This window comes from Musa acuminata, chromosome BXJ1-5 (genome assembly GCF_036884655.1).
Source record: "Musa acuminata AAA Group cultivar baxijiao chromosome BXJ1-5, Cavendish_Baxijiao_AAA, whole genome shotgun sequence".
In the NCBI taxonomy this organism is placed as follows: domain Eukaryota; kingdom Viridiplantae; phylum Streptophyta; class Magnoliopsida; order Zingiberales; family Musaceae; genus Musa; species Musa acuminata.
The window spans coordinates 5,377,312-5,389,411 of record NC_088331.1 but is presented as its reverse complement, the minus strand read 5'-3'; the positions used below and the strand labels follow the sequence as shown (position 1 = coordinate 5,389,411).

Sequence of the window (12,100 nt, the reverse complement as noted above, 5' to 3'; positions counted from 1 at the left end):
TTAGTAGTAGCGTTCTTTTGGGCTGTACAACTTGAGATCACTTGAGTTGCATTCCTGGATTTCAAAGATAAATTAGTCTTCTATACTCCACGCTTCCACGTATAATTGTGCTCCATCCCCGACCTCAGAACCCTCGCATGCCCCACCACCACATGGGGACTAAACCTTTCCCTGGACGGTAGTGCTGCAGCCACGAGGGAAGAGAAGCCACGGCCACAGAAAGCGTCCCTCCTTCGACCACTTGAGGTTTGATCCACTCAGTGTAGACTCGCCCCCATACCGACACGACTCAGTTTATTTCCATGGATTGAGCTTTTGCACGGAAACTAATATCTCTGATGGTGGGAAACCCCGAAACATCACCGAGGAATCGCAAGAGTTACACAAGACTGTAACCAATATGAATCGTCCGAATCACTCCACTGTGTTCCTTGCTTTGAGATCTCCTAACGTACGCTGTGGAATGAATGTACGTGGATTTCGTAAGACTAACTAATATGAATTGTCGGAATCACTGCACTGTGTTCCTTAATTTGAGGCCTCCTAACAACGTACGTTGTGGAATGAATGTACGTGGATTTCATTCACCTCGCCCACGGCTTTCTCGCTACCGCTTGTCCTATCATTGAATCATTCAAACGAAGCTACAGTGCGCTGTGCCTGTGGATGACATACATGAGTGTGAGTCAGAAACTGTGAACCGTGTGCGTCATATCACAACAGGTAAACGAGAACAGTGCGAGTACGAATTGGTGGGAGGAATCATGCAGAAGATTGCAGGATCGACCTCATCTGTGGGCATTTTCTAATGGATTCGAGGTGTTCGACGAGAAGGTCTATCTCTCCTGCCCATGTGAGGAGGTCGACAGCCCGGAATGGCATGTTCTCCTCACATGGTGGGTCAGTCGGCACCCTTCGATCTCTTGTTGATGCAGATATATACACCTACTTGGCTTGTTTCTTAGCTCATGATCGGGCATCTTTGATACATTCTCACAAGTTGGGAATTGGATTATACTACCAGACCACAAGGTAATGAAAATATTTCTATCTTGTTATGCCTCCATTAGAGACCATGTTGGGACAAAGTCTTAGCAACCACATGGTGTACAAAGTCATCGATCATGATATGTATGTATGATTAGCTAAGGATGATAAACTATTGCAACAAATACTAATAGTTTACTCTGAAGGAATGGAGGATGTACCACTGACTCATCATACAATGATCGCTCACCCACCTTTAGGTAGTGTTATATATATGTGTGTGTGTGTTGAGGTGATTGTGGCAATTTGGAAGTGCTGACACACGTGTTCATTATTAGACTCATTGTTTTCATATAACTGGAGCGTGATGAGTGGAGGTATTTTGGCGTGATTATTGAAGCACCGATTCGGATTCACACGAATCTCAAAGATGGTTCCTTGTCCTTCTACTGAGCACTTGTGCTGTGATGCACCGTAAGCCACATAAGTCCAATTGGATTCCTCCCTTCACAATGAACATGAAGGAAGCGTTACAAGGCTTAATTATCAAACCTATGAGAATAGCCTTAAAAAGTCAATGTGAGCTTTAGAACCAACGTAAGGGATGATGAGAGACAGTGATGCACGCCATCGCTTCTTCTTCTTCTTCTTCTTCTTCTGGATTTGTTTGCTCTTCCAACCAATCCTACCCTTTTATAATCTCCATTCCTTTTGTTGCATGTCATGAGAACAACGCTACGTTGGTTTTCACCAGCAGTTCTGATGCATGTCCATCGATGATAGAATCCCAAGGGAACATTAACACGATAAGTGTGGCAGACACCATCTAAATCTGTAGAGGAATATTGGTTTCGGTTCAGTTGTTACCGTGAAGTTGATTGAGACATGCAAAAGGAAGGAGGAGGAGAGAGATGAAGCAGATGCATGTGGGTGAGAGGGAGGGCCCAAAGGCTTTGTAGTTGGTACTTCGACCGCAACAATTGCATGTGCTCCATGATTTGGACGATCGCTGCAGTCGTCTGCATGCCAATGGCTGGCCCAAGGACCAGCAACTACCTTGTCTCTTTCCGGAGAAGGAGAAGAAGAAACCGATTCCAACACCCCGCGCTCGACCAGTATAAAGACACCGCCCTTCCCCTCCCCTTCGCTTCACAACCCAACCAACCACTTCTCCCCTTTCTGCTTGCTCACCCACGGCTCCGATGGCTAAGCCTATCTCCTCCCTCTCCGATGCCCTCTTCTTCCTGATGTCGTCCTTCGGCTTCTTCATATCAGGAGCCGTGGGAAACTCCTACGGGTGGCAGAACGCCCATGCCACGTTCTATGGTGGCGGCGACGCCTCCGGCACTATGGGTAAGTCTGACACATACGACACAAATGATCGTCGAACTCCAGACATCCGCCATCTTAATGTGGATGGGCTTATTCTTGTTGCAGGCGGGGCTTGTGGCTATGGCAACCTCTACAGCCAAGGGTACGGGACCAACACCGCGGCCCTCAGTACCGCGCTCTTCAACGATGGGCTCAGCTGCGGCTCTTGCTACGAGATGCGGTGCGCCGATGACCCCCGGTGGTGCCTCCCGGGATCCATCGTCGTCACCGCCACCAACTTCTGTCCTCCCAACAACGCCCTCCCCAACGACAACGGCGGCTGGTGCAACCCTCCGCTGCAACATTTCGACCTCGCCGAGCCGGCCTTTCTCCAGATAGCGCAGTACCGTGCCGGCATCGTCCCCATCTCCTTCCGCAGGTGTGAAGCCTTTTGCCAACTCCTCATGCTACGCGTGTAAAAGAAGCTTGTCGTAACAATATATGACACTCTTGCAGGGTGCCCTGTGTGAAGAAGGGAGGCATAAGGTTCACCATCAATGGTCACTCCTACTTCAACCTGGTGCTGATCACCAACGTGGGCGGGGCCGGCGACGTGCACGCGGTGTCGATCAAAGGGTCGAAGACGGGGTGGCAGACGATGTCGCGCAACTGGGGCCAGAACTGGCAGAGCAACTCGTACCTGGACGGGCAGAGCCTCTCGTTCCAGGTGACGACCAGCGACGGCAGGACGATCACCAGCTACAACGTGGCGCCCGCCGGGTGGCAGTTCGGCCAGACCTTCCAGGGAGGGCAGTTCTAGGAGCGCCAGCGGCCGGGGCTCGTAGCCGCACATTGCCGTTTAAGATCGAGACAGGTATGGAGATACGGGAGGACAAGGCTTCTTTAGGCAGAGGCCTTTTGAACCTGGTTGAAGGCAGAGGTGGCTTCCTTAGCACCCGCTGAGGCCTAAGTATATGATTATACATTACAGAGTGATAGTGAGTGATGTACACAATACAAAATCCTCCACAGCCATATGATTTTGCTGGGAGATTGTATCACCTGCATGCAGTGTATCTTATTTCTTCTACTGTTGCATAATTTAAAGGTCATGATTTGTAAGAATGGATGATGACTTGAAACTTGTCTCTACCCTCTTTATTCATCGGGTGTTTAATTAACACTGACACTGGAAATTTTAATGTGTCACAACATTAGGCGAAGCATACTAACCGCTTCTTTGGATAATATATTTTCATACTCTTCCATGAATTGTAACGCGAATCTCAAAGCCATCAATCAAATCCCAAAGCCACAGCTAGGCTCGTAAGATGGGCCTATGAGGCCCATTTTGGTCCGTCGGCTAAGAGACCGACAGGAAACAACAGTCTCTCGTCATCCATCTGGGATTTGGTCCGCTTAATTCACACACGACACACCGTCTCTTGCGTCCACGCCGACCAATCTCACATGTCTCGCGGGCTAGTCTTAGACTGGAGTTGGTCGACGACGACTAAATCTCTCACGGTGGCGACCACTCGTGGGGACATGCAGAGGAAAAGGTTCGCGAAGGCTATCGTGGACAAAGCACTTCTTCCATGTTTTTCTAGCTCACAAGTTTGTTGTACTCTGCTCGATCCGTGTTTGCACTTCGCACCGTCTTCATGTGCTTGAACTCAGCTACATGAACGAGCAAATATTTCAAAGTGCCGGTGAATGATTGGCGTTCTTAATCTGCCGCAAAAGAGTCAAAGACGGTGGGTAAGTTTGACCCATCATTTCCGACACTGATACTGCCGAGTACACGTACACTATTGCTTGCGGGATTTGCGGTGTGGCCATTTTCTAGTCGACTCGATGCGTTCGAAGAGCGTCTCTGTCTCTGTCTTCTTCCTCGCCACGTGAAGACGTCGGCAGCCCGGAACAGCATGTGCTCCTCCTCACATGGTGGGACAGTCCGTATTCAAAAAGACATTTTTTTCTGACTGTTTTCTTTCACTCGTAGTGATTCATAAACTATAGCCATCTTCCCAGCATACACATTAGTTAAGGACCATAAGGTCTTGCAACGCACACTAATGGTTTAATCTAATCGAACAGAGGAGGTGGATAGCAGCAACTCATTGTCTAATGATTGCTCATCTTCCATCGTGTAGTGTTGTTTATTAGCGTACTGACATGATTGCGGCAATTAGTTTGAGCGAGTCATAGTAGCTGGAGCGTAAAGAATGGAGTAATCTCGGCGTGATTGATTGAAGCACGCATATTTGTGCCGCAGTATGGCACCGTCGGCCATACAAGTCCGATTGAGACCCTTTATTTCTTGAACTGCTTCGGCGCGCATCTTTGGATTTCCAGCTCCGATACCTATGAACACAGCCTTCAAAGAGTGAGTCAACAATGTGAACTGCGCAACTTCTTCCTCTGCACGCCATTCACATCATCTTCCTCTGCTTCTGTTCCATCAGCGAGACTTATTTGCGCTTCCAACTAATCTTGTCTTGTCCTACCCTCTCCCCATCTCCTTACCTATTGTCGAATGTAAAGAGAACCCCAAGAGAACACAACAGGATAAATGTGGCACCATGAAGTTTCTTCCATGAAAGCAGATGCATTTGGGTGTGTAGTTGGTTTTGTCACCGGGACGATTGCATGTGCTCCTGATTTGGATGATCGCTGCGGTCGTCTTCAAGCCTATGGCTGGCCCATGGCCGCCACCAACTTGTCTCTTTCCAGAGATTGAAGATGAAGAAACCAACTCCAACCCTCACTCTCAACTCGTATAAAGACACAGCCTTTCCCTCCGCTTCTCTTCACTACTCCTCCTGTTTGCTCACTCACGACTCCAATCTTTCTTTAGTGGGAATAATTCCAATGGCTAAGTCAATCTCCTCCCTCTCCATTGCTCTTTTCTTCCTAACGTCCTCCTTCAGCTTCTTCATATCGGGAGCCGTGGGAGACTCCTACGGGTGGCAGAACGCCCATGCTACGTTCTATGGTGGCGGCGACGCCTCCGGCACTATGGGTGAGTCTGACGTATTCGACACAAACGATCGTTGAACCCCAGACATCCGCATCTTAATATGGGTGGGCTTACTCTTGTTGCAGGCGGGGCTTGTGGCTATGGCAACCTCTACAGCCAAGGGTACGGGACCAACACCGCGGCCCTCAGCACTGCGCTCTTCAACAATGGGCTCAGCTGCGGCGCTTGCTACGAGATGCGGTGCGCCGATGACCCCCGGTGGTGCCTCCCGGGCTCTATTGTCGTCACGGCTACCAACTTCTGCCCTCCGAACTACGCCCTCCCCAGCGACAACGGCGGATGGTGTAACCCTCCACGGCAGCATTTCGACCTCGCCGAGCCCGCCTTCCTCCAGATCGCGCAGTACCGTGCTGGCATCGTCCCTGTCTCCTTCCGCAGGTGGGCAGCCCCTTTCGACTACTCATGCTACGCGTGTAATGAATCTAGCCTGTGGTGACACATTATTGCGCTCTTACAGGGTGGCCTGTGTGAAGAAGGGAGGCGTAAGGTTCACCATCAATGGCCACTCCTACTTCATCCTGGTGCTGATCACCAACGTGGGCGCGGCCGGCGACGTGCACGCGGTGTCGATAAAGGGGTCGAAGACAGGGTGGCAGAGGATGTCGCGCAACTGGGGCCAGAACTGGCAGAGCAACTCGTACCTGGACGGGCAGAGCCTCTCGTTCCAGGTGACTACCAGCGACGGCAGGACGATCACCAGCTACAACGTGGCACCTGCCGGGTGGCAGTTCGGCCAGACCTTCCAGGGACAGCAATTCTAGCCTCGCATTGTCGTTGAAGATTAAAAGGTGGAGGCATTCGGTCTGGTTGAATGCAGAGGTAGCTTCCTTAGCACCCGCTGAGGCCGAAGTATAAGATTATTACGGTGGTCAGTAATACATTATACAGGACAATAGACGATAGAAATCCTCCGCAATAAGATGATTCAGTGGTGACATTGTATCACCTACAGTGTATCGTATGCTTTCTACTGCTGCTCAATCCATCTTCTCATCGTGTCACCTACCAAATCCTCTGTGTCTCGCTCGCAGACAACGCACAACATCTGCCAGTTTAGGGTGTTCTTTCGGCCTCTAACCTCGACAAAGAACGATTGGGGCCTTCCAATTCCTAACTTTACGAGCTGTGTGCGGGAAAACACATCCATGGAAAGGTTGTTCTTAGCAGACCGCCCCGTATTGTTATTAGTATGATTCAAATCTGCATATATATATTTTATCTCCTTTCATATGATTACTTTAAAATACACGACTAAATGGTAAGAATTTGAGAAAAAACTATCATAATGTTTTTTATTACTCTGAAATTTCAGAAAAGGATAAAACTAATAATTAGAATATAAATCTTTTATGTCTCATTTAAGTGGAACTTTTAGATGAAATGAAGAATAATATCTGTGCCTACTAAGTGGGAACTTGTCAAATCTTCAAATTAGTAACAGGACTGCATGAATGGAGTAGCTAACAAGATATCTTATTCATTCATATCAACCTACCCAAACACATGTTGACCGAAGTTATGAGGAGTGTAACTCGACAGCAGCATGAGATTGGCCACCTAATTCCCCATGTAGGTCACATCGATCCTCTCACTGCCTTCCCTGAATGGTCCTCCCCTGGGCTGGCTGGTTCCAAATTGTTCATGCTTTACAATGTCAAATTTAACTTCATCTCAATGCTCGATTCTGCTTCTCTTTGTTCCAACATCAATGATCCTATTTCCACCAACTATCATAACTACACATATATAGGAAGTACAATGAACAAAAGAAATGTAAAAGTTGACCAGTCTGCAACTCAAATTCATTCATGAATCAAAATATCGCATTATAAACGAACCTGTTAGAATACTGATAGAACCAGAAAGGTAGCTATCTTTTTCTTTTGCTATGGTATTTACATGCTTGACAAATACTTTTACATAACCGAGGATACGTGTAGAATGATTTGTATGTATGTGTGTATGTGTATATGCTGTAAGCAGAAACAGGAGAAGAGCTTCAAGTGGAGTCCTCCTTCCATCTAATTCTTGCTGCCATTGATTCCATTGCTTGGACCAGAAGGCGGCGTCTTTCCTCTGGGAAGCATGGTGAAGAAGAGGCGCCCGTACCTCTCCGCGCCCTTCTGCTTCGCGGGCATCATCGCCGAGTGGCATGGGCGTGCGGTTGACAGAGACAGGGCGACCGGAAGTTCGTCGGTGGAGTTCGGCCGTCCGATAGGCCTCGCGGTGGATAGATGGAAGGCGAATAGGAGGAGCAAGAGAAAGATGATGGCTTTGTTCTCGGATGATGCCATTGGCAGAGGGCAAGAGGTGCTTGTCGAGGATGAAAGAAAGCAGAGGAAGGAGATGATGAAAACAATGAGGAAAGAACACAGACGAGGGGTAGATTTAAAGGTGGCGGAAAGAAGAAAAGCTAGGAAAACTCCGGTCACCTGGAAGACTTTGAACGAAGAGGAGGTGATCCATTTTGGTTCATTTGACTTTGGGATATGCATCTTCTTTGTGATTTCCGTGGTTTGCTGTGAGCGAAGTCACACGACATCAGTGTTGTAAAGTGGTACAGTTACGTCATCTCATACCTCATGCAAGACGGTGGCTGCAAACAGGACCCTTTTAAGCTTGCCTTAACCTCCATAGCTAATCAAAACCTACGCTTAAATATCGAATTAAAGTTCCTTGTCCCGTCACTTGACCAGTTTGCAGTCGAAAAGTGATCGCTATGACTATTCAAATCTCACCTCCTCCTCTTCACAACCACTAACAAGTCTTCACTTCCCTAACTTTGAAATGTGACAAGTGCATGACAAAAGAAGGGGCAGAGGAGGATTATACTGTTCTGAAGGAGGAAGTGAACAACACACAACCCAAAGCAATGCAGCTTCCATGTTGTCGTGACCTCTTTTGTGATTGGCCGCAGGCAAATAACGCAGGAAACGAGCATTAGTATGGAGGACGATGTGCTCATTTTCTACTGTTAGTTGGATGAAGTCTTAAGGTATTAAGTGACTCGTTTTCCTTCTATTTTGGCACTTTAATTATTTAGATTGGAGAGCACGTCTTCCATCGGCTTCTTTGTGCTCGGAATTCTAAGAACGCGTTTGCTGTCCTATGGCGCATGTCCTCCTTATGCTGCTATGCACGGCTTTTAGCAAGGAAAGAGCTGGCATCATTAATTTACTCGAAATTTTTATTCCTTGATGACCGACAAGCAACTTGATTAGTTTGTATTCTATAATGATAGCAAAATGAGTTTTTGATAGTACTAATAAATCATGGGAAATCCAGCATTATTCTCTCTCTACCTCTCTCTCTCTCTCTCTCTCTCTCTCTCTCATAGCCGATGGTCTCCTCCTAATTTGTTTACTCGACAACAAAAAGTGGTCATGGCCTCCTAATTCATTGACTTTGTTCAACTACGTGGATGGTGGGGAAGTAAGCTTCTTTTTGACTTGTTCTAGAACTGCCAAACTAGCAGTGCAAGTCAATGGATTGGAACATCCAAGACTTTGTTGCTAAGTGAAGCGATCAACAGCGTTCCAAAAGACAACCAACCCACCGCGGTCAATCCCATCACACACAGTGTGTGTGTGCAATATGAACTTTATGACCGAGTCCAGTCAATAATGCAGTGGCCGTAAAAGTCTCAGCATTTCTGGCACGGCATCGTCTTGGTCTTCCAAGTCACTCAGAAATCATTGTGATCGCATCACATTTAGATTCTTGCAGACTATCAATTTCATCTAACTCAAAATTTTCTTGTTCATAGGACATATCAATATTATTAATATCGGAAACTACGAGTACACGAACGTCACACTCAATTGGGCCTCTGAGTTCTAATTAAAAGTGGGTTGAATGCATCTGAATCGATTAGTCCGATTCGCAAATTACGACATGCGAATCTAATCCGATGCTTTGATCACCTCCCAATCTATCAACGCGCACCAGCTTTAATTCTCCGGATTAATCCCTTGTGCGCTCTTGCGTTTTACTGAGTCGCCAATCAAAGACTTCGAAGTTGATGTTTGGCGGTTCTCTCGCTGCGACGGTGGCCGAGGAGCTGCGAAAGCAGGACGGAGAGGGAGCGGGTTCGCGCGCCGTTTCAGTTGCCGGTAACAACGGCTTACGTCAAGCTCGCAAGACTCCGGAGGGGCTCGCCGGAGGGAGCGTTCCGTGAGGTGGAGGAGGCGTGCCGGAGCTTCGAGAACTATCTGGTGGAGATGATTTGAAGTCTCCGTCAAGTGAAGTATTACAAAGCCCAGGCTTCCAAATAGAACTAAGGTGCCCTTGGGGAGGAGGACTGTAACAAAAGCTAAGGGACAGAACCCCACGGTCCCAGCGACATGTGTGATCAAGCGGCAAGTCGAGGGTCTCGTTCCTTTAGATTTGGATCCAATAGCATCAGCGTGGAAAGCTGGAAGCAAAAGGGAGTTCACAACTAGCAATCTTTGGTCAAAGAGCAAGCATTATCCTGAGCTTCGAAGTTGGCATAAGATACAACATGCAATCCTAATTCTGAGTTTGACTGCATTAGCTCATATGAAGTACTAAAGATCTGGAACACTGTAGCCGTAATAGAAGGATTATTGGATCCGATTGCAATCATCTACTTCGTCAAATAGCATAATGAATACACAGTAGCTGTGTTGTTTGTTGTTGCATGTTACTTGTGCTTTGTTTCTGCCCTTCGCAGCGTAGAGAAGCCGGGAAGAGTTTAGTGAGAGGATCTTTCATTCTGGTTTGTTGGCAGGCGGACCGATCGATATTACAAAGCACAGTGATAAGCTCCTCGGGTTTCATTCTGCAGTTCAAAAAGACTGTACTGAGATCTCCATAGCTGCGTTGGGAAACATTATTATAGCGAAATAATTCTAATAATTTTTTTCCTCTTTATATATTAAAATGAGTTTCTCGTTAAAATACCTACTTGTTATCAAAAATAAATATTAATCAGACCAACATAAACAGTAAAATAATAAATCAATCACAAAGTGAGACATCAAATTTTTATGTGAAAATTTGAGAAAAATTATGGGACCATAGTCCATCTCAAACTTCCATTATCACTAATAATAATAATAAGTTTACAGTAAATATTCTTCAGAATAATCAAAGAATTACAATAACATCAAGAATGCAAATCTTGACTCAATCAAATTTTTATGTAAAAAATTAAGAAAAATTACGGAACCATAGTCCATCTCAAACTTCCATTATTACCAATAATAATAACAAGTTTACAGTAAATCTTCTTCAGAATAATCAAAGGATCACAATAACATCAAGAATGTAAATCTTGACTCAATCGAACCGTAATATATCATCATCATCACAAATTTTAAAAAAAAAATTCAAGTATCACAAAATAGGTATAACAAAAAAGCACCAGGGAGAAGATAAACTGTAAATCAAAACAGTTAAGATTGTAAAACTTATTACAAGGATTCTTCAGTTGAGCAAACTCTACAAAGGAACATCTGAAAAGGGTGCTTGATGAGTACAACAGGAGCTAAGTCTCTCCGTAATATTCTTAATCATGTTAACAACTTGCACTGCAGCTGGAGATCAAAGCCACAGGTGCGATCTTCTGCGCACTCCTACTCTCAGGATTAAAACGAGTTATTGAATATTTAGGCTGATGCATCAAATAGCTCTGAATTCTTGAAAAATGTCTCGTACTCAGCGGTGCAGTTACCAAAATGCGCGCTCACTGATTAAAGTGGGTAACCACTGCTGTGCTAAATGCGCCCGTTCGAGCGGTTAAATGCCACTGAGTCCTCGCCGCTCGCGATAACGAATGCGAGCGTCTACACACTAACTTACACGGGGTGACGGATCCTGTGCCGCAGGTGAGGGATCTGATGAGGCCGGGGTCACACCCCGACAGTCCACGTTCAGTGCCACGTGCATCGTCGATTTAATTCATAATTATCTATCTAGATAGTTATCATGATCTAGTGATTACATGATGATTTCAATAACCACCTCAATCATGATCTAATAGTTATAGGGTGGTTGTCACTAGGTCCTATAAGTATGACCGTAGTTCATGAAGCAAGATAGAGATATAGATAGAGTCTGTGTGTATTTGGTATCTTGTAAGTGTTATTATCAATCATCCTATTTTTTAATACTTTCTTTTTACTTGCATCGTAGTATTCTGTTTTTTCTTTGCTTCTCCATTCCTAACATTTGTGGTATCAGAGCCTAGTTTCAATTTGAACAGGGCATTATGGCTTTTAATGGTAATTCCATGTCTCAACCCCTTATTCCCATCTTCTCGGGCAAAAGCTATGAATTTTGGAGTATCAAGATAAAGACTCTATTCAAGTCTGTATCAAGATAAAGACTCTATTCAAGTCTCAAGATCTTTGGGATTTAATAGAGAATGGATATGCAGATCTATATGATGAAATCAGGCTGAGGGAGAATAGAAAGAAGGATTCAAAGGCATTATTCTTCATTCAACAAGCTGTACATGAGACGATCTTCTCAAAAATTACAGCAACGACAACCTCAAAGCAAGCTTGGTTGATACTTTAAAATGAATTTTAAGGTTCATCAAGGGTGATTACGGTAAAACTTCAAACCCTCTGTCGTGAGTTTGAAATTTTGTTCATGAAAAGCAATGAATCGGTGCAAGATTTTCTTTCTCGAGTGACTGAAATTGTTAGTTAAATGAAATCTTATGGTGAACATCTTTCTGATCATATAATTATTGTAAAAGTTTTGAGAAGTTTAACTCCGAAATTTGATCAT

At 45.5% G+C, this 12,100-nt stretch overlaps 2 protein-coding genes across 2 annotated transcripts; both read left to right on the top strand.

Annotated features, from left to right (window-relative positions):
- Positions 1–2,131: 2,131 nt before the first annotated feature.
- On the top strand, positions 2,132–3,423 carry LOC135673281 (expansin-A2-like). The gene is made up of 3 exons (XM_065182133.1): positions 2,132–2,340; positions 2,425–2,737; positions 2,815–3,423. Exons 1-3 carry the CDS (start codon positions 2,190–2,192, stop codon positions 3,116–3,118), a joined length of 768 nt encoding a protein of 255 aa, XP_065038205.1. The 5' UTR covers positions 2,132–2,189; the 3' UTR covers positions 3,119–3,423.
- A 1,580-nt stretch (positions 3,424–5,003) lies between these two features.
- LOC135673280 (expansin-A2-like) lies at positions 5,004–6,297 on the top strand. The gene is made up of 3 exons (XM_065182132.1): positions 5,004–5,323; positions 5,407–5,719; positions 5,799–6,297. The coding sequence occupies exons 1-3, from the start codon at positions 5,044–5,046 to the stop codon at positions 6,100–6,102; spliced, it is 897 nt and encodes a 298-aa protein (XP_065038204.1). The 5' UTR covers positions 5,004–5,043; the 3' UTR covers positions 6,103–6,297.
- Positions 6,298–12,100: the final 5,803 nt, after the last annotated feature.

Excerpts from the sequence above, each read along its gene's own strand:
- LOC135673281 (XM_065182133.1), top strand. The coding sequence starts at position 2,190 with ATGGCTAAGCCTATCTCCTCCCTCTCCGATGCCCTCTTCTTCCTGATG. Across the intron at positions 2,341-2,424 it reads CGACGCCTCCGGCACTATGG|GCGGGGCTTGTGGCTATGGC; the intron begins GTAAGTCTGACA and ends TTCTTGTTGCAG. Across the intron at positions 2,738-2,814 it reads GTCCCCATCTCCTTCCGCAG|GGTGCCCTGTGTGAAGAAGG; the intron begins GTGTGAAGCCTT and ends ACACTCTTGCAG.
- LOC135673280 (XM_065182132.1), top strand. The coding sequence starts at position 5,044 with ATGAAGAAACCAACTCCAACCCTCACTCTCAACTCGTATAAAGACACA. Across the intron at positions 5,324-5,406 it reads CGACGCCTCCGGCACTATGG|GCGGGGCTTGTGGCTATGGC; the intron begins GTGAGTCTGACG and ends CTCTTGTTGCAG. Across the intron at positions 5,720-5,798 it reads GTCCCTGTCTCCTTCCGCAG|GGTGGCCTGTGTGAAGAAGG; the intron begins GTGGGCAGCCCC and ends GCGCTCTTACAG.